The sequence below is a fragment of the Sphaerodactylus townsendi genome, linkage group LG01 (assembly GCF_021028975.2).
Source record: "Sphaerodactylus townsendi isolate TG3544 linkage group LG01, MPM_Stown_v2.3, whole genome shotgun sequence".
In the NCBI taxonomy this organism is placed as follows: domain Eukaryota; kingdom Metazoa; phylum Chordata; class Lepidosauria; order Squamata; family Sphaerodactylidae; genus Sphaerodactylus; species Sphaerodactylus townsendi.
The window spans coordinates 129,900,681-129,927,965 of record NC_059425.1 but is presented as its reverse complement, the minus strand read 5'-3'; the positions used below and the strand labels follow the sequence as shown (position 1 = coordinate 129,927,965).

General features: G+C 42.1%; 1 protein-coding gene across 4 annotated transcripts in view; it reads left to right on the top strand.

The window, feature by feature from the left end:
• The first annotated feature begins 2,291 nt into the window (after positions 1 to 2,291).
• Positions 2,292 to 27,285, top strand: part of KLHL32 (kelch like family member 32) — a 101,770-nt gene continuing 76,776 nt past the window's right edge. For all 4 annotated transcript variants that reach the window (XR_007244297.1, XM_048494102.1, XM_048494095.1 and 1 more), the window contains exons 1-5: positions 2,292 to 2,499; positions 14,390 to 14,503; positions 15,466 to 15,556; positions 18,857 to 19,037; positions 23,025 to 23,132. Coding sequence is in view for 3 of the 4 variants with exons in the window: in XM_048494102.1 (XP_048350059.1) it covers positions 15,534 to 15,556; positions 18,857 to 19,037; positions 23,025 to 23,132 (312 nt within the window). In the remaining variant the exon portion in view is untranslated. The remainder of the gene's footprint in view (positions 2,500 to 14,389; positions 14,504 to 15,465; positions 15,557 to 18,856; positions 19,038 to 23,024; positions 23,133 to 27,285) is intronic.

Genomic DNA, 27,285 nt, shown 5'->3' with positions numbered 1-27,285 from the left:
GCAGTGACAGTTTCCATCTCACTGGCTGCCCCTTTCCCTTTTTATTTATTCTGTAATGTCTTAGTGACTATTTTGTCTCCTCCTTATGATTGGGCCCCTTATTTTATTGTTGCCATTAGTTTCAATTTTAGCTTACTGGTATATTGGGGATTTTAATGTGTTGCTGTAATTAAATTATGTGTTAATATTGCTGGAAGCTGGCCTGAGTTTGACTTGTCAGGAATGGGCAGAGGTACAAGTCAAACAAACAAACAAATATTATCTACTCAGGCTGAAAGCAGCTCTCCAGGGGTCTCCAGCAGAGTTATTGCAGATCATCTACTGCCAGATTCTTTAAATTGAGATGGTGGAGATTGAACTTGGGACTTTCTACACCACAAGCAGATCTTCTGCCACTGAGCCATGGCCGCTCCCACATTATGGGCCACTGTGTGTTGCCTATCATAGCTTAATATTGTTATATTTTAATGTTGTATGTCGCCCTGAGCCTTTCAGGAGAGGGCGACTAATGGAAAAATAAATAAATAAAAATATGTAAAGCGTGAGGATTTATTTTCTGGCAGCTCTAGTTAAAAGATCTCAGGCAGTAGATGGTAGAAAGGCCTTCTCTGGCTTGAGAACCCTGTCAGACAGAGTAGGCAACATTAATAAAGACACAGCAGTGCTGTGATTCAGAAGGCAGCTTGTTATGTTCAGTTACACTTTATCATTTCAGGCAGCAGCTCTGGAAATATGTAGCCCATTAATTTCAGCACAGCTATTCTGAAGCAAAAGGAGAACAATTGCCTCTATGAAGCCATAAGGTATATTTGTCAAACAATTTATCCTAAAATAATTCAAAAGACTCTAATGCAGAGATTCCCAAACTTGCTGAACCTGGCATGCTTAGAAAGGATAATAGGCATTACCACAAAATGACTGCATTGGCACTGGCAGGCAATCCCAAAATATTGGGAGGGTCTAAGCCAAGCATCCTTCTGTGAGATGGGCATCTATTTCTGAATGGGTGTTGCCTACTGACCAAAAGGTGATGTCTCCTGTGGTCATCTGAAGCAACTCTTGCTCCAACAAGTGGAAAAGAGTTTGCTTTGGGGACAAGGAAGTAGATACCAAGAAACACATCAGTAGGCACCATTTAAACTGGGCAAACTTCAAAGAGAAACATTAGGATAGAGGAATAGCAGATTATGACAAGACGATAGCAAAACAAAAGAGGAGAAAAGTGTGGAAAAGAGTTAGAGAAATTAGAGAAAAGGCAACTTTTTAAAAAATTGTGCTACTGCACACCAACTGGGCTGCCTTTTGAAAGATCTGGCTGTGCAGACAAAACTGTGGAGTTGGGTGAAACAAAAGGATGAGGGGAAAACATAAACTGCTTTATGAACAGGATGCATCCTAGTAGTGTCAGTAGCTTGTCCTGACAGTTATTGTTTTGCTCCAGTAGGATGTTACAACCGCAAGGGCTTCCTGGTCTCGTAGTTAACGTTGCAGAAAGGCTCAGCCATCCGAGTCGGAATTCGTTCATCGCGCTCTGTTTTCCCTGCGCCCCTCGTGGCTACAGTGCAGAATCACATTATTAGAACAAGAAAAAGTAAATGCATTCCCTGACTGCAGCATGAGGCTGGCTTCAGGGGTCCTTTAGCGGACTTGAGCCCTGGGAATTTTGCCCCCTAGCCCCCACCTAGCGGCACTGCCTAAATAAAACATTTCCGCCGCTGCAAACTAAGCACTGAAGAATAATAAGCAGCGTCCCAAGTGAACTGCGTATTTTTTTAAAAAAAGAAATCTTAAATATCAGAGGCGTGTGAAGGAACTTAATTCCAAAATGGTAATGTCTCGCGGCGAAAGTTCCATGACATTTTGGTGGTTACATTTTTAATATACCATAACATAATGTTAAGGGGTTTTTTTTGGTCACTATTAAATTAAACGCCGAAGTTAAAACTCGCCATAGCACAGTTTATATGTTTTCATCTGCAGAGAGCATCTCTCCCCGCAATTATGACCCCAGGAATCCGCATACACGTAGGGTCTCTGGTCTCCTGCCACCCAGGGCTGTTATTTTTCATATGGGAAAGATCGAGTAGCAGAACGGAGTCAGTCAGCGAAGATCCACACAGAGTTTCTCCGGCATGTCAGCCTGTAGTCGCTAGAACCGGCGAAGAAGCCCTCTCCCCCTGCGCCTTTCCCCAGCCGACCTCCAGGCTCCTCCTCCTGCAGGTGCATTCGGCCGGCTCCGGCGAACAAGGCGTGCTGCTGCTGCTGCAGCTCCTGCGCACTGGCGAGGAGGGCACCCGGCGCGCCGTGCAGCTGGAGGGAAGGTGGAGGGGAAGAAGGGGAAGATCCGCCTCCTGCCTGGCAGCCCGGCGGCTGAGCGCGCTCCATGCCGCTGCTCGGCGTCTCTGCCGTCAGCTTGTTTTGTTTTCCTCCCGAGACTGAAGGCCAAACAACCGAGCGGACTGCGGCGCCGAGCCGGGCTTGTGCGGCTGCTCTAGGAAGGTGAGGATAAACCCGGCTAGACGAGGGGGCGGCCGCTGGGCTTTGCTGGCAACTAATTTGGAGCAACTCGTTAATTAGCCTCTCGGAGGCGAAGGGGGAGGGGAGTGGCGCGTTCCCCCGTGAATCAGGGAGGGCCGGGGCTGCAGAAAGGTGGGCCTGGCCAGCAGGGGAGCGCGGTCCCGAAGCACCGGCGTTGCAGCGCCGCAGGGATCAAAACTCCCACTTTAGTTCCCCAAATCGTTAAGTCGCGTTTTGTTGTGCACCCCTGCCCCAACCGATGCAGAAGAAGGCTTTGCCGCTGTTGCTCGGTTGCCAGGGGAACATCGACAGCTTCAGCCGAACCCTGTTTACTCGGAAGTAAATCCCACGGAGTTCAGTGGGATCTACTCGCAGGCAAGCATGCCCGGGGTTGTAATGCCTGGGTTTTGCACGCTTTTACGGTTGAGCTCAGGGTACTGGTACTATTGGAATCCATTGGGAGGCTGGGATGTTACACACACACACACACACACACACCACCTCCCACCCCCCAATCCTTCCAGGGTAACGAATTTGGGTGGCGAAATGTAAGAGAAGATGGGTTTCTTTTACCTGTAATGGTTTGTGCAGAAGACGTAATGTTGACAAGAGTAGCCTCCACTGCAGTGCAGGTTGAGAAAGGCACCACACTAACACACCTTCTATACAGTTATTGAAGAAATTGGAGCTTTTTCTGTTTTTGTATTTGACCACTCTGTTATTGATAATCCCAAGCTACTCCTCTGATTCATTTGACTAACTCTGCAAATGAAAATGAAGGCTGTGTGGTTGTAGCAGTAAAATCTTTTGGGAAGCGCAGCACACAGTTTGTTCATGCAAGGAGTAGTTCCACTATAGTCCTTGAATTATTTTAGTGATTCAAGGCAGTAAATGGTTTGTGGCCTGTAAATTTAGGCTCATTCTAATCTAGCAGGAACCTGTAAGGACATATGGGAAGCTTCTCATTTTCTTTAACTATTTCCTCTTTCCCTTTCTTGAAAGCCCCCATAGCCTCCCCACTTGTCTGGTTTCCTTCTCTTTTGAAAATTGCCAGCGTCCATGTGGGGCCTGGAGATCTCTTGGAATCATAATGAATCTCCCAACTACAGAGATCAGTTGCCAGTTAGGGTTGCTAGCTCCTGGTTGGGATATTGCTGGAAATTTGGGGGTGGAGTCTTGGAAAGGTGAGTTTTGGGGAGGGAAGTGACCTCAGCATAGAACCCACTATTCAAAGCAGCCATTTTCTCTAGGTAAACTGATCTCTTATCTTTTTCTAAAGGTTTTCTTAATGTCCCTTCTTTCTCTGTCAGACTTTGCTCCACTTTAATCCTTAAGTGATCCCTTTTTAGGACTTTTCAGATATTAAGATTGTACAGGCTGGGAGCCTGCTAACTGCATAGAGATATGATACACATGTTTAAAAGTGGTGGTCGCCAGAGTTTCAGCTTTATACACATGAACCAGACCTCCCCCCCCCCCCCACACACACAAGTTTTGGGTGTAGTTTGTTTGTGCAGGCAAAATCTGCCACATTGCCCCTTTCAGATAACATAGTCATGGTGTATATTTGGAAGTTTTATGTATAGTGTGTCCTTCAAAAACGTGTGGTTGGCAGGCGGCTGGTATGTGCAGTCATAATGTCTGAAGAGAGCCAGATTCATTACTTTTTCTGTTTCTTATCTGCTCATGATGTGATATACTTCATACAGATGCTGATAAATATTCTTTTGCTCTGGTAGTGAGCCCAAAAATTCAGGTGCTAGCCTCATTTTTCAGCCATCAGGTTTTTGTTTTTTAATAATCGTATTTTCTAATTATTCCTGCCACAAAACCTATCTTTAAACACTTCACAGTTTCTTATAATTTTATACAAGCTATGTAATTTTATGCAAAGGCATTGTAATTTTATGCTAGCTTGTAATTTTATACAAAAGCATTGAAGTAAATAAATGCTGTTAACATAATAAAATCATTATTGAAAATCCTAGACATTGCAACGAAATTCTTAGGCACCATGGCTTCCTGGCGCCTGGGATTTGTCAAGCTCCGACTTAATGAAGAGTTGTCAGAGCTATCAGACATGCTATACGACTAAATGGAAGCCAACACAAAGCTTTGATCAGTTAACAATTTTTACTGTAGAGACATTTTCAGAACGTTGAGGGATGATGGACTTGCCTTCCAGCAAGTTCTATAGCCATAGTTACCTCTTCTACAATATTTAACTTGTCAACTCAGGTGGTACTTCTCAAAAAGGAGTGTGGCTTCTATGCTTCCTGATGCTCACACTGTGTTGCACTCAGGCCTCTGTGCCATTTCATACATGAAAAATAGAGGCAAGAGAGGCTCTTTGCCTGCTCAAAGCACTAGCCAGACAACAGTGAGTTGACCCACTTTGAAATTTGAGGGATGTTTGAAAAATGGGTCAGCTCAATGTGGGTTGCCTGGCAATAAAGACAAGGTGAACCGCTTTGGAGATCATCTTGGGTTGATTTCAGTTTCAGTTCCACCATTATAAAAAAGTGTTTGACTTAATTAGGGGTTGGCTCCTTTATTTCTAAAAGATTCCTGTGCCTCTCATGGTTGCATAACAGCAGAAACTCAGCATGTGCATCTTTTCCCAGTGTGGTGTTGGAGTGATTGGAAAAGCTGCATTTGCTGAATTTGACTCTTGGGCATAAAAGGCCAGTCATGTGGCAAACCTAAGAATGTTTGCCAAGCTGTTCATATGCTTATATTTGCCTTTGTGAAATTTTCAAAATGGTCTCATCCTTTTAATCTTTCTTCTCATTTGTGTTTGCTTTAATTATTGGAAACCAAGAGATTGATCTGCTTTTACTTCAGCCCCTGGATAGAATTGCAACTTTCCATTGAGGAGTTAAGTTTTAATATGTCAGGGGTGATAGTAACAAGGGAGATTTGCTTCATTGATAGTTGGGCTTCTGTCTGCACTGAAAACTTTCATTTTACTCTTTTATCGCTAATTTACACTTACACTTTTATATCCATTGCTTTAGGCAGTGTTTTAGGACTTAGCAAAGTTTACAGGCTAAGTAAAATGTTCTGCTTGGAATATCGTATTGGTCAGGACCATAAGTAGTTCTTGCCTGGCCAGTCAGCTTCTGTTTGCCTTACATCAGCCTACCTTGTTTTCCCTGTGGATGATTGTCCCTGTGACCTGTTGTTGTTGTCTGAACAGGCTCAACATTTTCTGTTCGGAGATCCGGGTGAACCTTTTAAGAGCAGCCAGTGTGCTTTACTGGTTAGATTTTGTTGTGATTAACTACAATAGGCCTTGGAAAACCTGGCTCAAATCCCCACTTAGTGAAGAAGCTCATTCAGGGACCTTCTGTCATCCTTATTTTACTTCATAGAGCTGTTGTGAAGATTAAAATAAAGGGGGGGGGGATTAGATACACCAACCTGAACTTCCTAAGGAACAGCTAGGTAAAAATCCCAAACCTAGAACAATAGGTAGTGGTGAAAGTAGAATTCATCAAACCATTATGATTTCTCTCTGTGTTAAGTGCTATCAAGTCTCTTCTGACCTACGGTGACCCTATGAATCAGTGTCCTCCAAAAAGTCCTGTCATTAACAGTCTTGCTAAAGTCTTGCAAATTTAGGGCTGTGACTTCCTTTATAGAGTCAACCCATCTCATATTGGGTCTTCATTTCCTGCTGCCTTCAACCTTTCCTAGCATTATTGACTTCTGTCTTCTCATAATGTGACCAAAGTAAGATAGTCTAGGCCAGTGTTTCCTAACCTTTTCGAGGTCAGGGTACCCTTGACCTCACTCTTCATATCTCACGGTACCCCTGCTGCCACCCTCCACCTTCCCCTCCCATTGCCCCTGCTTGCCACACCCCCCACCTTCCCCTCCCAGGGTGAAGGGAAGCACTGGGGGGGAGGGGGGGCTGCTGACCTTGTGGAGGGTGGAGGGTGGAGGGTGGCAGCAGGGGTACCGTGAGATATGAAGAGTGAGGTCAAGGGTACCCTGACCTCGAAAAGGTTAGGAAACACTGGCCTAGACTATCTTACTTTGGTCACATTATGAGAAGACATGGGCCAGCTCCATGTCCTTGCTGGTGCCGGTGGGAGACACCACAAAAATGAGGAGGGAGGGGCGGTAGTGTTGCCGTAGTACCCCTGGGACATGCTCACGGCACCCCAGGGTACCACGGTACTCTGGTTGAGAATGGCTGGTCTAGGCTCTGGTAGGTGTTATAAGAAACAATAAGCCCTGATATGTTTTCTTGGGTCCCTCTTGTTGTAACATCTAATATAACATAACATATGATGTAAATGTATATTGTGTTACCCTTCGCTACAGTTAATGATGTGTGACGCAGCACAATGATGCGGTATCACATACTGTGTTTACCAAGATAATATAGTTGGGTGGTCTGGCAATGCAGTGTCTTTTGTCACTTCAAACTCAGTCTTTTGAGTTCCAATAAGTAGTTGCAGGAGCTGTGACAAGTATTGGCCAGGACAGTCCAATTGGAATACCCTTCATAGGGATTTGGGGTTGCAGTTAGCCCATGACCTTTTACACATGCAAAAATAGAGGCATTGCATGCTTAGATCACTACCTAGCTCAGGATGAGCTGACCCACTTTGTAACGATGGATATTTGAAAAATGGGTCAGCTCGCTGTGGGTTGCTTGGCAATGTGGACACAAAGGGGACTACTTAGGAGAGAAGTTTTGGATTGATTTCATCGCCAGTTCCTCTGTTGTAAAGGAAGTCATTTGTCTCAGACTTGAATTGGGAAGCAAAGGAAAGTTTAAATTTAAAAAGCGCTATCCAGTCTTGAAGCAAATTGATAGAACGTGGAACATGCAGTTCCCTGCAACAGCAGTTCCTGGAAAAAGGTATTAAGAGCACTTCTTGGTACATCTCCTTAGCAGATGCTTCGAAGTAGATGCTTAGTGTAAAAGAGTCACTTCCTTTATGGACACCAGTTATCTTGCTGGAAGCAGATATTAGAAATGTATATATTCCAACTCTTTTGAGGGAAGAATAGTAGGATCAGGGTCCTCACCAGGGCAGGGTATCTTCAGTTGGAAATATTTCAGAAGTATGGACTGTTTTGACTGTCTTATCCATAGCTAACACTCAGACTTTTTGTTTCTTTCCCTCCCTACGTCATCCTGCTGATTTGTTCAGGAGGGCATTTTTATAAAGTGAGAAGGATTGTAATTATCATCTGGGAACTTCTAGTCATTCTTCATTGCATTCATTCATTGTATATATTATACTGTTTTGTTTCATTGTTCTCAAATTATGTACCCTGCTTCATTGTATGTGTTGTGCTGTTGATCTAATGTATTCTAGGTACAGTTTTGTAATCAAGTTTCTTTATCTTGCATTTTTATTGTATGTATTGTAGTGTATTGTATGTATTGTATGTATTGTAGTGTTTTTATTGCATTGTTTCTAATTGTGGGTTTTGTCTTGAGTTTTATTGAGTATGGTAGGCTATGAAGTAAGTAAATAAACAAATGAAATTAGTAGTTGGTATGACTTGCTTAGGAAACACTCTTCTGAAGTTTGTAAAATTGACAGTTTAGATTGAAGTAGCTTTTAGTAAATGTTTTTTAAAAGTTTAGTAAAAAGTTTTTTTAAAAAATGTTTATTTTCTTTTAGTGCTGTACCAGTTAGTACCCAAGTCTCTTGAATTAAATAGATGCACAGCTTGGTTTGACACAATTTCTGTGTTCTCCATTATTATTATTTTGTTCACACTAGGGCTTGAAATATGGCGCAAGTGACAATGAATTAAGAATTGCCAAAGCACCTTACAGGCCCTTGGCCAGGATCATCCAAACATGGTTTCATCTCTGTCTTAAATATGTAGACAAACAAAGGCCCCTTCCGCACATGCAAAATAATGCGTCTTCAAACCACTTTCACAACTGTTTGTAAGTGGATTTTGCCATTCCGCACAGCTTCAAAGAGAACTGAAAGCAGTTTGAAAGTGCATTATTCTGCATGTGCGGAATGAGCCAAAAATTGGCAGATGCAGTGCTTTAAAAGTATTTGATGTGATTTGGGTAGGATTGTGGCTGAAATGATAAGAAAGGCATTTCTTACTGTCTTCCTTTACATGAACAGAGAATAGTTCAAGTGGTGAGAATGCAGTGGCAAGGTCTGCCTTCACATGCATAGATGTCTGTGCCTGTATGGTTCTTTCCACATGATTTGAAACTTTCCTTTTGCAGAATTCCTAACTACATAGAGAGAGCCATATGAGTTATCCCTGTCTTGTGTTCCAATTATGTGTTCCAGTTAATCTGTTGGAATAGATATGCTGCTGAAAGTCTTGATTAGTCTACCCCTCCCTCCCAGAATGTGTGACAAGGGATTTGGAATGTGGATTCAGATCTTGTGTCCACTGATACAGTCTTGGACAAGTCGCCAATGTTCTGTCTGGGTTTCCTGTCTTCAAATGGCAGTGTAACCCCCCCAGAAGTTGATGAAATGTTCATGGGAAAGTTTTAATGTTTTGCATATATATAAAATGGAAGAACAATGGAAGCTGCTTTGGGTCCTCATTGGGAGGAAAGTTGGGGTATAAATGAAGTTAGATAAATAAAAATAACAGTTTGGAATGGAGGTGGAATGGCAAAGGTTCCTTCTAAGTAGGATTTGAGGGTTCTGTGTGGGATTAGGTACTTTGGTAAAGATTATAGTTATCTTGTTTGAATAATGACAAGGGCAGTTCCACACATTTAAACATGCGTCTTTCCCAATAATATAAAAAGAATGTGTGATGCTGTTAAACCCAAATTTGCCTCTCCTTGTGGCTGACTGTCACCATTATTTTGCCCTGACCTACGTGCATTCATTGAAAGGTCTGAAAAGAAAACCCAGCCTTTGGGGGCTTCCCATTTGCACAAAGAATGCTTCCTTCTCTGACTTTGATGATAACAAATTAAAACAGCCTTGTAGGAATCGAGACAGGAGGGGCGTTATCTGCCCTTTGCTTTGCTTGCTGTTTTGCCTTTTCCATCAACTCCTTGCTGCTGGCACAGGGAGCTGCCAGTGGGTTGTGTCTTCCATGCTAATGTGATTAAGTTGTCATCTTTTTTTACTGACCTTGGTCCTTTGTCAGCAGCTGCACGTTTGTAGATGTTCACTAGAGCAAGCTGGTTTTTTTACACGAGGGTAAATAACGGGAAAAACCTCACCTGCTCAGCTTATGTCTTCTTACCTTCCTACATTGTCTGTGTGTGGTTGGTTGGTGTATATTACAAAAAGATAAACAATTGTGTAACTCAAGTGGGAGTTATCATTTTTATTCAAGTGGGGATTATTATTGAGGATAATGTTGCTACTTTACTATGTTTCACCTGGTTCCCACCTTTCCCTGGTAATATTGTGAAATGCTAACCCCGATGTCCCCTTGATTTTTTACTAGTTGGTTTGCAGACTGTTTGAAGCTGGTCCGTGCTGTCTCTCCCTATGCTTGAGATCCTGCCCCATAGCAGAAGTACAAAAATGCCTATAACAATACCCTTCCCATCCCATCTCTCCTTTGAAGGCCATCTTGTGTTCCTGCGCTGTGTGCGTTGTATGTGGTCATTCTGTTTGTTAACTTTATGGTCAGACTACAATGAAATTGTTTGAAGGTACAAATAAAAAATTCCCAGTGTTTGTGAGCAATTTGATGTCTTTATTATGTCTGAAACATTTTCAATCACAGCCTGCTTTATATGGAATGTGTTGACAGATTCTTGACAATAACGCACATTGTTAGAAAGTAAATGAATCTACTGTGAACATTTGGAAAAGTTTAAATTTGGGGATTGTTGGCTTGGTATGGGGTTTAAACAAACTTTGTATAGTATACTAAGAACACTTCTTCTCACCAAAACCTCTTTATTCTCGCTGATTGAAATAGCATTGATTTAGGGGACTCAATGTTGAAATGAAAAGCACATTAGATTCTCTTCACCACCCAGTGAAAAATTCCTATCTTTTGTGGCATTTCCAGCTCTTCATAGAAATCATTATAACCTAGGTACCATAAATACAAACATAAAGGATTGGTTGTAGAAATTGTGGTAGATTGTTAGCCCTGAGCATATTCTTTTTTTATTAAAAAGAGGAAAAGTTTTTTCCTTTTTTTTGAAGTAAATCAGTTTCAACATAGCTTCCAGTGATTTTAAAAGACTAGAGTGGCTCAGTGCTGTGCCTGTAAGGTTGTAGCTCTGATCTGGTCATAACACCCTTCCTGGGGTGAAAAATGCTTTTCAAGTCAGCATATCTTTCCAGGGCAGTGTTGCTCACTGCTGTGTGGTAGATCAAAGCAGTTGGAATCCAGTATCCTACAAGGCAATGCCTGGATTTATTAAAGCAGTAATTGCTAATCGTGCTGATACCATCAATAGTAAATATTAGAGTGTAACCTTTTAGAACTTTCTAGGTTTTAAAAGCATTGTTGCACAATGTGAAATCTTTTAGGATAGAACCAGTGTGCATTTTCTCTGCAGTATAAAATTATCTAATCTATCTAATAAAATGCTTGAAATAATGATGGAATTGAAATGTCAACATTACTGGGATATAAGAGATCAGGATGACCTTCCTGTCTTCCAGACAGCCTGTACAGAGAACCTTATTGAAAAGGCAATTAGTGAAGCTTATAATGTGTGATGCCATTTTCTTCTTTTGCCTTTTTCCTGACAGCCCCATTGACGCTTGTGGTAGCAAAGAGCTTCCTGACACAGTACTGTGAAAGCCATAGATCAGTGATTCCCAATCTCTCAAGCATAGGGGTGCCGTGAGCATGTCCCAGGGGTACCACGGCAATGCTACCGCCCCCCCCCCTCATTTTTGTGGTGTCTCCCGCCGGCACCAGCAAGGATATGGAGCTGGCCCAGGGGGCAGGGCCTGCTGTAAGATCAGCAGCCGCTTCCAACCCCACCCCACCCCCTGGCTTCCCTTCACCCTGGGAGGGGAAGGTGGGGGATAGCAAGCAAGGAAACTGGGAGGGTAAGGTGGGGGAAGATGGCAGGGGTACCGTGAGATATGAAGAGTGAGGTGAAGGGTACCTTGACGTCAAAAAGATTGGAAAAAACTGCCCTAGATGATGCCCCAAAGAAGTATTTTTACTCAGTTATTTAAAATGTATCTGTTGTGTGAGAGACCTGATTGGTTATAGCTTCTGTTTCTTTAAGGAACTTGCTCACACTTTGATTTCTGTTACTCTGTTTCTCTGTTTAGTGGCTGTGTAATTGATGACCATACTCTTTTCTACCAAAAGATCTAGGTAGAATTGTAAATTCATCCACCACTTCTTCCTGGACCTTATTTGTGGAAGAATGCTCCTGCCTTGTTCTGTTCTCCCCTTCCTATTTGAACTAAAAAAAATGCCCTTAGCATTTTGTAGAAGATCAAGGATTAGGCCAGGGAGAGGGACACAAAGCAATTCAATTTAAAACACCGTGGAGAGTTCTCTGCAGAGTTTGAAAATCCCGCTCTTGCGCCATTGGCCATTTTTTCAACGGAAAGGAATGTCTCCATTTGAAAAAGCCACGTTTCACTTATAGTCGTTCGAGGCAATGTAAATGCTCTTTATCAAATTACCATGTTTAATTGTGGACAGAATTATGGTTTTAACAAAGGCTTCACTTAAATGTGATTTTTAATGCTTATAGACATTCAGACTATTTTCACCTGCAGAAACAGGCTAGTTTTATTTTTGCCACATCGTGACTGATTGCACTTTTGGGTGGAAAGGGTATCGCAGAGGAATAGGGGTGAACAGGAATACGTAGGGTTGGGGCCTATAGCTGTTCATAGATCTACACAATCATTTGTGGATTTGGTATTTAATTCATACACACCTATACTGTCTCATAACTACAAGATCTCATTCAAGGGTAAGAACAATAATGTCAAAATCTGCAATAAAACCTTAAAACAGCAGCAGCAATTCTGAACTCATTATTATCTGCAAATGGCTGTAATAACAGTGCACAAAAAACCCAAAAGCAACCACAACAGCAGCAACTAAATTTGTTTAAATATTACCAAATGCAACGATAAAGTTGTAGGATAGAAATTTGGTTAGGCCGCATTGGAACCTAAGCAAAACATACTTTTTGGGTAAGCATTTGAAATACTGTGTGTGTTGCTGAAGAAGAGCATGCATTCAGAAAGCGTGAAACACTTGCTGTTTGCATCATCCTGACAAGAGTTTTGTGACTTTGTTCTTCTGAGGTACTCATGTATTCAAGTTCTTGACATTGAAAGTGCATGGATGAACCTTGCAATGGCTTCTACGATTGCTCAGGTAGTTAGGGAAATGGGATGTGTGGTAATGCTCTGTGCTTGAGGCTACAGTTAGTTTAGTTCCTTCTTGGGGCGAACATTTGTATAATTCTGTCCCAAATTTGGATCTTTTATAGACATATGGAAAAGACTGAATGCAATGGCAAATGTTATCCCTGGAAAATCACCTTACCCTGACAGGGAGAACTGGAGCATACATATCTTAAAAACAAACAAACAAACAAAAAAAGATTGTTTTACCTCCATAAAAACCTTTAATGGAACAAAATAGCACACACAAATGTAGTTTTATTTTTAAAGCTCCTTTGGGAACAATGGCTGAATTTGGCTCAATCCTTTAGTTCCCCCAACTGTTTCATTTGTTGCATAGTACTCTTGTGTGTATGTTAAATGCCACCAAGTTTTCTGACTTAATGGTGTTCCTATGAATTAATTACCTCCAAAACATCCTAGCATTAACCGCCTTGTTCAGATCTTGCAAACTGAGGGCCTATGGTTTTCTTTATAGAATCAATCCATCTCATGTTGGGTCTTCCTCTTTTCCTGCTGCCTTCAACTTTTGTCTTTTTCAGTGACTCTTGTCTTCTCATAAGGTAACCAACACAGGACAGCCTCAGTTTAGTCATAAAAAAGAGCGCTCTTGATTTGATTTAGAACTTATTTAGCTTTTTAGCAGTCCATGGTATCTGTAACACTTCTTCAAAAAACTCATTTCAAATGACTCCACTTACTTTCTCTCAGCTTCCTTATTTGTCCAGATTTCACACCTGTACATTGCAGTGGCTAATATTATAGTATGAGTTATCTTGACGCAAAAGATCATTTTAGCTCATTCATGGCTGCCCTTCCCAGTCTCAATTTCCTTCTGGTTTCTAGACTGCAATCTCCCTTTTGATTGATGGTGGAGCCAAGGAATAGAAAATGTTGAACAATTTCAATTTTTTCATCATCAGCCTTAAAGTTGTGTAATTCCCCAATAGTCATTACTTTTGTCTCCTTGATACTCAGCTGCAGTCGTGCTTTGGCACTTTCTGGTTTAAGCTTTATTAGCAACTAGCAGCATTATTAAGCTTTATTAGCAACTAGCATTGCTGGGGAGATGCAATGAGCCCTAGCAAAGACTGGGAGCGGAAGCATCTCCCCCCGTGATGGGCTTTACTGGGACTGAAGTGCCCCCCCCCCCGACACTCACCCCCTACCTGGTCCTGGGTCTGTGCCTTGGGGGTGGGAGAGGTCAGGAAGGTGTGGGTTGGAGTAGGTGGGAAGGTCAGGATTGGGGGAGGGTGGAAAGGAGTGGCTTGGGGTGGGGGGAGGGTTCAAAGGGGAGGGTTGGGGTGGAAGAGTGTTGGAAGGTGTGGCTTGGGGTGGGGGAGGGTTGGAAGGTGTGGCTTGGAGTGGGAAGCTCCTCTTCTTTTTGGCAAGATCATATGACAAAGCAGCGGTAGAGAGAAGGCTAACTGTTGACACATCCGAGAATCTATTTTACGTGATCCCCTTCCCCAATTCGCCATTTTGCCTGCCTTCTTCATTATGTCCTTCCCAACTTTTTTCTCTTTTTGTTCGTTTAGCGGCAACAGACCAGTGATAGAATGCTTGTCTAATCTTCCCCCTGTGATGCTCATCTCCAAGTAAGGATGGATATGTAAGGATCACTTCCTTGGCACTGAACGTCACTGAACCTGGTGAGTAAACATGCTTAGGATAAGGCTCTGAAGGACAGATTTCTTCCCCCAAGGCAGCTGACATTACTTCACCCAGAGGCAAGAAACCCAAGGCAAATGTTTATGCATTGATATGGCCTTTGCTTTCCTGGCAAAGAGGGGGGAAAGTTGTGATTTGAGAGCATTCACAAAACACAGGGAATTGTAGAAGTGAAAGCATGGTCAGTGTTGAAGAGGGGAAAATGTGTGCATAAACAAACAAAAAAAGCCCAATGGGAATATATACTGAAAGCAAAGAGAATACATTGCGTAAGTGGCCTGGCTCTCTGGAATTCCCTTTAAAGAGGTAATTTTGGATTACAGAAAATAATATGTATGTAGTTGTCTGTAACATTCCCTCTCTTGAATAGATTGGGTGTGTAATTTTTTGTGTAATTAAAAAAAATATGTTGGGGTTAATCTAAAAACACATCAGGATATTTATTTTTTATGGAAGAAGATTTCTCTTTCTTCAGCCTCCCCTTCCCCCCATGAATTGCTAATCCTGGGGCTATGGTTGGACTGGAAAATGCATAGAAATCACAGATGCCCCTCCCCCTTCCCCTCTTCAACACTGACCATGCTTTCACTTCTACAATTCCCTGTGTTTTGTGAATGCTCTCAAATCACAACTTTCCCCCCTCTTTGCCAGGAAAGCAAAGGCCATCCCATTGTAATGCCTTCCCGTTGTAAAGGTGTAACCATACTTTCCAGTTATTTTTGATTTTGTTTCTTTCTTTTTGTTTTAATTGTTTTCTTTTTCTTAAAGGTAGCATATTTTTTAAACTGCTTCTAGTGGTGAAAGGTTTTTTTTTTTAAAGTATGGGTGATTGATTGTTGAACAAAAAATTATCTGGATTTTGAATTAGACCTCAAAGGCCTATTTTCATAGTCTGTCTCTTGAACTTTCAATTCTCACTGCTGTTTTCTTTCTTTCACTGTAGCTGGAATGTGTGCTGCTTTCTTTCCCAGTTATTAAGAAGTGAGAGACTGAGAAGCGAAAAGCTGAACGATGCCATCTGAAGTGTGCCTCAGGTATTGTTCAAGGGAGTTGCCCCTGCCAGTTTTCATTTAGTGTGTTTTCATTTAATGAATTCTCACCTAGAGGGTGGCGGTGTGGCAAGATGCATACATAAATATTCCACAAAATTGTCTCAGTATGACAGTACCTAGAAATGTCCATGAAGACTTCTTATTGCAGTTGTGCCAGACCTTGGAGGTTTTCACTGTAACTTTGGTCTTCCCATAGGAACGCTGACAACCTATTACATATTTGTTCCTTCTGTGTTTTCTCACCTCATTTGCACATTGACATAAAACGATTTGTCTTCCTGCTGGGGAGGGAGAAGGCAGATGACTGAGCCAGCATTGTGTTGCATCTTGTGGCTCAGGCACCAGATGGCCATTTCAACTTTGACTACAGATTGTTTTCATTGTGGGTGATCATCAGCGCCACAGAAAGAACAGTCAGATATTTCTTTTTGGCCTAGCTTGATAAAAAGAAACAAAACAAAATTAGAATAAGGAATGAGCCACAGTGATTGGAATAACGAACAAAATAGGAAGAGGTATTTTTTGCATGTTACTGGTGCTTTTAAATACACCTTACAGGTCAGTTGAGAATGGGGGGGGGGGGGAGCTGTGCAGGGGATGATGTGGCAAAGGCCCTGCCACGCCTCTTCCAAAGGGGTTTCAGGTGCCCCAGGAAGGAGGAAAATTCAAAAAGTCTCCTGCCACACAAACACCCCAGAGGCAACAGGCTTAAGCCGTGTTTTACCTTTCTGTCAGACATCTGATACGCAATTCAATGCAGCCATTAAATAATAACAATAAAACATTTAAGAGAGCTATTACAACTGGCTACTAAAAAAATACAATCAAATATATTCATTTAGGAAGACATGCCCACCAAATCCTCATCCACTATCAGGAGACTCCAGCCCATTTCAGAAGTTCAGTTTTATATCCCTTACAGAATTCTAACGAAGTTAAAACCATCCCACATTTTCTAGCAGGTCATTCCCAAAGACCAGGCTGACTACTTTCCCCCTAAGCAGTACTATTTATTAATGTTCTTGCAGTGAGGATCATTACTTTAACTCCTGTGCTGCCCCTTTTTTGATTTCCCCCCTAAAAGTTTAAATGAATGAGTTAAAATAATCAGTCTCCTGTTCATACAACAAATTAGGACTAAACAACCATATATGTTGGCAGGTGACAATAAGCGCTACACTAACTGCTTTATGTGAATGCAGTTGTTAAGATTAAGACATTTTAAGAATTTTTTCCCTTTCCCGAACCTATTTTGAGTTGGAATGAAAAATAAGATCTGTGTTGTTTGGCACTTGGGTGATGTGAGGCTTTACCTCACTTGGACCAGAGTCTGGAGCTGTCAAACCCCTCAGAGTCCTTTCCTGGCATTCTGTGAAGTCAACCTTAGATCATGGAGAGGAGGGGTCTTCAGCAGTACGGAAAATCCCCTATCTCTTGCCACTCACCTGTCCCTTGGCCACAGAGAGAAGCCTGGCTCTTTCTCCTCAGCTGTCCCTGGGACTGCCTAATAAAGAGATTCCTGGGGGCAGAGTAGCCTCAGACTCACCCAATGACCATCAAGCTGGGTCAGGGCTCTGTTATGCTGTGGCTAGGGTTGGCAACCTCCAGGTAGTGGCTGAACATTTCCTGCTATCACAACTGATCTCCAGTCAACAGATCAGTTCACCTGTGGAAAATGGTCAGTTTGGAAGGTGGCCTCCATGATGTTATACCCTATTGAAGTCCCTTCCCTGCCTAAACCCCACCCTCCCCAGATTCTACCCCCCAACTCACCTAGTGTTTCCCAACCCAATTACTTCTCCCTCCTTGCTATGACTTTTCTCAGTGTTTTGTCAGGTAGCTGTACTGGCTTGGTGTCTCCCCACCCCACCCCCCTCCCGGGAAGGCAAGGTTGTGACTGTCACTGGCCTGGCTTGCCAGGCTGTTCCACAGTTTGGCATGGTGCTGTAGTCTTGTCTTTCTATGGTGCCTGCTGAGCTCCAGGGCCTGTTAGGCTGTCCCTCCTAGCATGGCTTCTCACCTGATCCACCTACCAATTTCTTTGACGAACATACAGCACCTGCAAGTGCCTGGACATCCAGGTCATCAGAGTGGGCTGCTCTGACTTGCCACTCTTGCCAGCTGATTATCTGACTGTAGATCCCATATCTGCATATTTTTAGAACTGTGGCTTGAGATCTAGCTGATCTTCACAGCAAATTAGTAAAACCTCTTTCCCAATATAAATTGCAGATAAGGTTTCCATAGCACTTATAATAGTTTAAGTCACTGAGCTGTAATCTTAAGAATGCATACTTAGAAATAAGTCACATCAAAATTAATGCGTTTTACTTCTCAGTAAATCAGTTTTAGATTCTTTAAGTAATTTGCTATTTATTTCTGTATGCTTATAACTAAGAATTGGCCTTTGTTCTCAGATTACCATTTTAATCGTTTCATATTTTCTATTAGATCAATGGACTATCCTAACCTAACTGGGAATACTCCTGTGTTCGTGAAGTTATAGTTTTTCTTAATCCCAAAATACAGGGTGGGCAATAGCAGATGTATTTTTGTCAGTGCCAGTAGCCATATACCGTTTCCCTTTTGTAGAACTGTAACTGTGAAATGGGGTCAGCTTGGGGTTATGTGGTGAATGAGTGGCAAAAGAGTACGGTAATTCTGTTTGCATCTTCTAGACTGAAGCCTATCGTTCTGTAAACCTGAGGAGAAAAAATATTAATAATGAGACTTCTAATCTATGTCTGTACTGCTGACCTATTAAGATGTGCTCACTTGGATTAAGGTGTGCTCACTTAACTTGTGCTCACTTGGATTTAATCTTTCTAGCTTCTGAGTGAATATGCACACCTTCGAGTCTAATGGGTGGAATTTTGCAGCATGGAAGATTTCTTGGATTGAGATCCTGTGATCCATCACAAGGGCAGTAACAGTTGCAACTCTTTCCCATGTTCCTTGCATATGTAGATTGAGGGAACTAGCCCCTTGTTTAATGGTGTATCTGTTTTTATCCTGCCTTTCCTCAAAGTATGTCAAAGTATGTCAGAGTGGGATGAACACTTGCCCCACAACAGTACATGGGAGCTGGATCAAGCTGAGAGAAGATGACTAGGTCAAGATCACCCCATGACATTCTTGGCTGAGCAGGGATTTTCACTTAGGTTCCCTTGGTTCTTGACCTACATTCTAGCCATTATACCACAATGGTTGTCTCTAAGCTTCAGTGTCTGAATTACGATGCTATGAAAAAAGGGGTTTATCTTACTATTTCATCTTTTGCAGCATTCAAGATATGCTGACTGGCCAGAGGCTCTGCCAGTCTAGCTCTCATAATGATGCTGTCTTGACTGCTCTCAACCAGCAAAGAAGTGACGGAATTCTCTGTGATATAACACTTGTTGCAGAGGAACAGAAATTCCATGCTCATAAGGCGGTGCTCGCAGCATGCAGCGACTACTTTAGAGTAAGTTAACATAATAATATATGTTAATTGGAGGGTGTAGAGTGTTTGCGAAAGACCTAATGTGTTTTTTTTCAAAGCTGTTAAAAAACCATTGGATAATAATAAAAGCTGTGGTTTATTTCTGTTTTTGTCAATATAACCAAATGTCAGTATGGATTTTAATGGTAGTATTGGATGGGATCCAGACTGTCTCCTAACATTCCTCAGTGTAAAGCCTTTCTTCAGTCCCAGGAGATATCTATTCAACTGAAGAATGGTTGAACCCATCCCACTGTCTTTCTGCGTTTATGTGTTCACTTTAATATTGAAGGTGGTGTGGTGGATGTGCATCTGTCTGTTTAAGATTGGATCTAGATTTATGCATCTCCTGATTTGCATGCACCACTTTTTAAGCAGTCCTATAAGATTACTCAAAGAATGAAGTTTTGGAGTAACCGTAGAAACTCATTATGCTGGTAGAATTGCCATATGACAACTGCATTGTGTCAGCATTTCATCTGTTTGTCTGAACTCAGCAAATGCGTTGGTTGGTACTTATGTTCACTTATCATTAGTAGATGTATATCCCGCCTTTCTCTCCTTACAGTCTCAAAGTGGCTTACAAACTCCTTTCCCTACCTCTCTCCACAACAGACACCTTGTGAGGAAGGTGGGGCTGAGAGAGTTCTGACAGAACAGTGACTAGCCCAAGGTCAACCAGCAGGCTTCATGTGCAGGAACAGTGAATCAACCCCAGTTCTCCAGATTAGAGTCTATCGCCCTTAACCACTACAGGCTCTTAACCAGTATACCAAGCTAGCATTTTGGGTACTGTATAGTGCAGTGGTACTCAACCTTCCTAATGCCGTGACCCTTTAATACAGTTCCTCATGTTGTGGTGACCCCCAACCCTGACATTTATCCATTTTACAGGTGGAGAACACTGATGCAGAGAGTCTTAGGCAACCCCTGTGAAAAGGTCGTTCAACCCCCAAAAGGGTCACGACCCACACGTTGAGAACCGCTGGTATAGTCAGACTCTAATTCTGGTGGACATAGGTTTGCTGTAGTCTTTACTTAAACAGATGTGTACCTGGCTCCTGGTTTTGGACAGTGCTTCATATAGTTTAGAGATTCTTGGAAACAAGTTGACATAGTTAAATGTTTATTGAGAAAACTGATATAGGAATTAGTGAACAGAATGCAAGATACATGGACACATAACACTGTAAAACAATTATGTAACTTTGTTAACTTTTAACCTAAGCAAATTGTGCTAGGCTCAAGAGATAAGGAGATTGCGGGAGGGGTAAGGAGGAAGTAAACATGTAAGCCTGTCTGATGAAGTTCAGGAACAGTTGGTGAAAGGAAGAAGAAATGGTTGTGGAGGGAGTGAAATGGAAAACAGAGGCCAAATGTACACTGGTGCTCTGCTGTGCAGCGAGGGAATGTTTTCTTTATGGCAGAGATTTCTGTACAGATGCACTTTTACACTTTTGGCATCACTGATCCTGGAAGCCCTTCTGTTAGTAAGAATGGGGAAACCCCAATGCTTCCTCTCACTCTGGGGTTTCGCTCCATCTGGGTCGCACCCTTGTCCAAACCAAGAAGGAAGATTGCAGTTTTGGGTTTTTTAAAAAACCCTTTAAATGTAATATCAATGTTCCTTATTTTGCTATTGTGTAGGCTGGTACCCTTCTTTTTGTTTTTTTTGGGAAATGGCAACTGTTGATCCCTGCAAGGAGCGAGTGTGTGTGTGGGGAGACAGTCTCCCCTTACCACTCCTTGCAGGAACCCATGGCCAGCATTTCCCTAAAAAAACAAAAAGAAGGGTATGTCCGTGCATAATGGGCCAGAGTTTAGTCTTCAGAACAGCACAAAAATACCAGACAAACAAAAGTAGCTAAGGGGGATGCCATATTCAGATCATTTTTTCTTTTTCATTATGAATAGACAGAATTTTGCTACCTGTTTGGTAATATTCTCCTTCTTATCTTGTAATGGTAATGCTATTACTTTGCTATTACTTTGGAACAATGGGAGGGGTAGATTGGTGTGTCAGTTCTAAGGCAAATAGTAAATTGTTTTCCTTCCTATCCTTTGAAGTGGAGGAAATACTGACCCTCCTAGATTAGATGGTTTGCTGACCCTCCTAGATTAGATGGTTTCATAGCTCACTGTATTCCTTAGGTCGGGGGAGACTAAAAATAATGCATTGCCCTTTTGGATGCATCTAGAGAGGGATCCCAGCTGCATTTGGGAGTTCTGAGACCTGACACATTCATTACAGTATCTCTGCTTAGGATGGCCCTGTTGAATATTTTTATTTACATTTATTACCCACCTTTTACCACAGTCTCAGACATTAGATAGTATACTTGACCGATTTCCTAATTTCCTAATCCAAATATATCATAGCTTTTCCTTCTAATGTCTGAATGCCATTGAAGTTTAAAGTCCTTTCTGAAAGCAAGTGTCTCCAAGATACAGTTACACTTACTTGCTTTGTAGTTATTGATGATATTTGTCAGACATATGCAAGGCTTGTCAGCCCTTATGAATGCAAGATAGGATGTACTGCTTTAAGTTTTATAGTCCTTTTATTTATTTTTTTGTTCCACACAGAATGCTTTGCAAAAGTGTGAGGTAATTGATTGCATAAATATGTTTAATATGCATCTCTTGTGAGCTGTGTCAGAATTCTTCACAAAACAAAATGTATAAGGATGTTTACTAATATTAAAAAACAGCAGTTCCATTCATTGTACTATTTTCTGGTTGAGGACAAGTCTTCAAGATATAATTTTTTTCAGTCCAGTAGATCTAACTGCCGTTGCAAAAAGTAAAAGAGCATGCCCAGTTTTCTTGATGCTAACTGGAAATGACAGACTATTTTTATATATACTTTTAAAAGTCTTATAGTCAATCATCTGTTCTTTGTCTCTGCTGGATCTACTTAATACTGAAAATCACAATGGCTTTCACATTAGGTCTGATGCATCTGCTCTGGGACTTTTCTGCATGTTCCTGATAGGAACAACATGAATTCAGAAAGCTGTTAAACTATACTTTAACATGGGTGTTCTTTGGTAAACAAAGGCCAAAGGCTGAAGCTTAATCCAACGGAGGTCTTGTGTCTGGAGCGGTGGTGGTGGTGGAGGAGGTGCAGTTCCAATTGCCAGAATTGGATGGTGGGAATTAAACTGTCAAAAATCTGGGTGTTATCCTGGAGTCCTCCCTTTCCCTGGAGGTCCAGATCACATATATGGTCAAGCTGGCTACTTCCATCTTCACCAGCCTAGATAGTTGGCCCCCTGCCTGTCCTGTTCAAACTTTGCCATAGTGATCCATGCAACAATCACCTTCAGGCTGGATTACTGTAACTGGCTCTACACTGGCCTGCCCTTGAGACTGCTCCAGAAATTACAACTGGTCCAGAACGCAGTGGCAAGAGTTCTTACTGGGACTGTGGTAAGAATCCACATTTAACCTGTGCTCCACCAACTGCACTGGCTACTGGTTGAATTCCAGACCGTGTTCAAGGTTTTGGTGTTAACCTTTAAGGTCTTGAGTGGTCTGGGACCTTTGTATCTACAGGACCTCATTTCCCAATATTGCACCTGGAGGGCATTTCATTCTGCTGATAATGACTCTGCTGGTGGGAGAGAGCCTGGCTGAGTGAAGCTGTGGAGAAGGGCATCTTAAAACTGACTGAAAAGGATCAGTTTGTAATGAAGGATCCCAAATGCTGGAATAGGGAAATAGTTCAAAAGTTTGATTGGCAAGAAACTTTGTAACTTCTACATGATCTACATGAATTCAACCAGTACAATATAAGTTAACTCTTTGTTCATTTAACCCTGTGGACTGGTCGTCTCAGACACAGTATTATGAAATGATCTTAATTTGAGATTTGAAAAGGAACAATAATATATAGCTTTTCCTGGAATCTCTAAGGATTGCAAATTGTATAAAACATACATGAATCTTCTCTTTTTTTCCTCCTAGGCAATGTTCAGTCTTTGTATGGTTGAAAGTGGAGCAGATGAAGTGAATTTACATGGCATCACAAGCATAGGCTTGAAGCAAGCTCTGGAATTTGCATATACCGGGCAGGTAAAGTAACTAAGTGTGTCTGTAAAGCTTATGTGGACAGCCCAGAATTGGTAATCCACTTTCTTATAGTTTATAGCAGGGGTCCCAAACCTATTTTAGCCTATGGGCACCTTTGGACTTTGGGTCATTTGGACATTGGATGATAGGTACAACAATAAGTGTCTGCTATAGGAATGAGAACCAACTTCAAAATGCATTTTATTTGCAGCTAGACATCACTGAATCCTATGGAAATCAATAGAATATATGTCAGTAATCATTACTATCTCTCATTATTTTGTGGGAATTGTACCTTGTGGGTTCGGACATTACCCTTCTTGCAACATTTTAAAATGAACACATTATTTGAATGTGTTCACATTATTTGAGCAAACTGAAGTACAAGGAAGTAGACAGGGAGCAGGGAGATACACAGGGATTGGGGACAGAGATGAATAAAAACATCACAATAGTGGGAGGCTGCAAAGGGGTGGGGGTAGAGGAGAGAAGAGAAGAGAAAGATACAAAAGGAGGATTTCCTCTGAACTGTTCAGTTCCAGCAACATTGCATACCAACAGCTCAGCCGATCCATGCTCCCTTCCTTGCCCGCCTTTCCCCTGCTTCCTTTTTTCTTCCCATTACGTTCCTCTTCAGGTCAGTCAGCTTTGGTTCCTGGCTGCATCAGCCATTCTTGAGACCAAAGGAAAGCGGCAGGCTTGGATGGGAGGGGAAGGCTTTTCTTTCCCTACCTGTGCCAGCTAGCTTGTTCTTGTCCTGGATAGCCTTCAGGAGGAGAGGAACCAGAGCAACTTTGCTGTGTGTGGAGGGCTTCCCCCATTCCAAGTAGAAATAGCCAAACAGCAGGTTACCTTGTCATGCTGTGGAGATTTTTATACTACCAGAACAACTTTTTTTTTTGCATTATTATGTATTTTTATTAACTTGTACCCCCCCCCCCCACAAATGCACACTCTTACGCAAAGAATTCAGGGTCGCAGACATGGTCTCCCGTTCTTATTCTTATAACAACCTTTGAGGTGACTTAGTCTGAGGGAGTTCTTAGCATAAGGCCAATAACTTTTTTTTAACGGAACGGCCCCTCTGGAGATCAGATCAGAAACTTTGCTGCACCACTGCACACACAGGTATTGTCTTAGGACTCCTGGTTTATGGTACACCTTTGCCTTAGATCAGAGGTGTCCAACTCTGGCACTTCAGGTGTTCATGGACTACAATTCCTATCAGCCCCTGCTGGCACAGCTAATGCCAGCAGGGACTGATGGGAGTTGTAGTCCATGAACACCTGAAGTGCCAGAGTTGGACACCCCTGCCTTGGATAGTCCATTGTTTAAATTGTTTCCGTATTCTGTAAATTTAAACTTATTGAGTTGTTCAGTAGTTGTTTTGTGCTGATCGTGCTGCTTTATATCTTGTAACCCACCGTGAGTCTAAATGAGAAAGACAGACTATAACAGCCCAATCCAGATTTTTTTTGGGGGTGGGGGGGGGGAGCTTATAGCAGATGGAGTTGTGTATTTATTATCTGTAAATTATTTATTTGTATTGCCATTTGCTTCACCTGTTTTGGGGTTTGGTTTGGTTATTTGTGTGGGGAAGTTTGTGTTGTACACCGCCCTGAGCCCTTTTGGAATAGGACGGTATAAAAATCTAACTAATAAAAATAAATAAATAAATAAAGATGTAACCAAACATACAGTAATGTAGATTTATAACAGGAAAGAAAGGATTTCTTATTTTATCTCCATGTAACCCTCCCTTATAGTTAGTAAACTTGTTTATAAAAAGCATTTGAGAATCTGTCTCTTCTGTTCTACTTTGCTAATATATATGCACACCCAACATACTGGCACAAGGTGCACCCCTGCCAATTGATGGGGCAGAAATGCTGGCAGCTGGGATAACAGCACATGGGGTAGTGTGTGTGTGTGGGGGGGAAAGTAGGGAGGTGTTCCCAGGGGTGGAGCTGACATTAGGCAGCTTCCATTGGTGTTCCACACCTGGAATACTGGCCCCTGGACTTTCAGACTTATGCTGTGCAAAAGTGCAGCATAAGACATCATCGGCAATGGAGCAGTTCAGGCAGTGAGAGGGATTTTGTGTTTCCTTCCCTTCTACACCGCCTGAAATCCCTTTGGAAGTGGTGCAGAGCTGTCTTGGCCATGCTGCCTCCTAACTGGATTGAGCTGTACATAAGGTAAGGGAAAGCCCAATTCAGAGGGGAGGAGATTTAATCCCTATCAGGAGCTAGCACACCCCTGCTTTGGTAGAAATGCCCTTTCTGCTGGCACAAGGGGCAAATGCACCACTAGGGTTAATGCTGGACATCACTTATTTTAATTACAGAAGATTATTGCTGCTAATGTTTTAATGTTTTAATTTATTTATTGTTTTAATTGAAATCATATGATGTATTGTGTTCGATTGTTTTGTGAACCGCCCTGAGCCCTTCGGGGGTTGGGCGGTCTATTAAATTGAATGAATGAATGAATGAATGAATGAATGAATGAATGAATGAATGAATGAATGAATGAATAAATGAATAAATAAATAAATAAATAAAGTTACCCGGGCAACCAGGTACTGCACAGCTCCGTGGTGCCTGTCTTGGAAACTTGCTCTATTACTCAGGCTCGCCAGTGCGAAATGTTGTGCTGGTGTGGCTAGAGATGCATCCGGGACATGACCAACCTTAGTCAGCCTCCCAGAGCCTGGTTGGCCCCCTTGCACTGGTGGATTTGCTGGCAGAGATATGCCACGATTTTCATGGTGTATCTCTATTCCCTGCTATGGGAGATTTTTGATTTTTCTTTTAAAAACTTTTTAGGGCTTCCTGAACCATGGGAAAGCCCTCTGGCTTCCTTGCCCGCTCAACAGTTCTGGGGTGGTCTGTAGATAAAGTCTAAGGTCCAATTGAACAACCAAATTGGCCAGTGAACAGTTCCAGCATAGGATTGCCGTATGTATGCCTGATTCACAGCTCAGCTGACTGTGCTGCACCGCCCCAGATTACTGGATGTTTTCAGTTACATTTTGTCTTTGCCCACAGGGAAAATGTAACAGTGGTTCAGTGTTTTTTTTCTCCTTTGCATGCGTAGTAAGCGAATGTTAGGCGTCGATAATAAAAGCTTTTTATGTTTTGCTGCGAGTGTCCTGCTGCTTTGCAGTCATGCTTTCTTTCTTTCTTTTGTTTGATTATACATTCCCAGTGAGTCAACTTTAAAGATGTATTTCTTATGAAAGTAATTCTTGTTGGCTTTGGGTTTAACTCACCTGTTCAGCATTCTCTGTTTGTAACAAGTTAACTTCCTTTGCTACTGAGATTTCAAAATGAAAATTTGTGCAGTTCTGTATTTCAAGTTCGAATGTCTGCCCAACTTCAAGAGCTGTTTTTAAAAGAGTGCCAGAATATTCCCTCTCTTGATGTTGGTGACTGCCACAGCACTCTCTACCTGAGGGAAAACAGCAGCCCCAAAAAGGGAGGGAAGCCTGTTTCTGAGGGTGGATATTAGAATAGCTGAATTTGTTGACCTAAGGCACTTCCCTCAACTCACACACACTCAGGCCTTAAACAGAAAATCCTGTCAGGGCAAACTACTCTATGGTTTTCAAAATGCTGCCACCATAAACTGAACCAAATGAAGCATATAGAGAGGCTCTTGAAAGCTTAAAAGCACAAAGCTGAATTTTTATTTAACACACTTCTCTTTTCAGGATGGTTCAGAGAGGCACATAAGTGTTACTTCAGGCAGGTATGTCTTAATGGTTACAGAGCAAGCAGTTTCAGTAAGATGGCTTTCAGTACAGACTTTAGTGTTAACACTCACAGGTGACTCTGTAAGGGCAAACCTTCCACACACAGTCCCGAACCCACTCCTAAAACACCCACCCTTATCTCCAAAGGGATTTTACACTGGTTTAGGAGGATCTCCATGTAATAAGTTTCCATGTCATCTCCCACCAACTTAGGCCTCTAGCCTCTGGTATGAACTGATCCTTCCTCTCAGTCTCTCAGAGATCACTTAGAGGAATCTGGCCACCTAGCCTTCCTCTCTCTGTCTCTCACTGGCCTCACTGCCACTAGACAAGATCTCAGACTGAAGGATCTGTGGGCTGACATGATCTGTGTCTGACTACTCAAAACTCTCTCTTTCT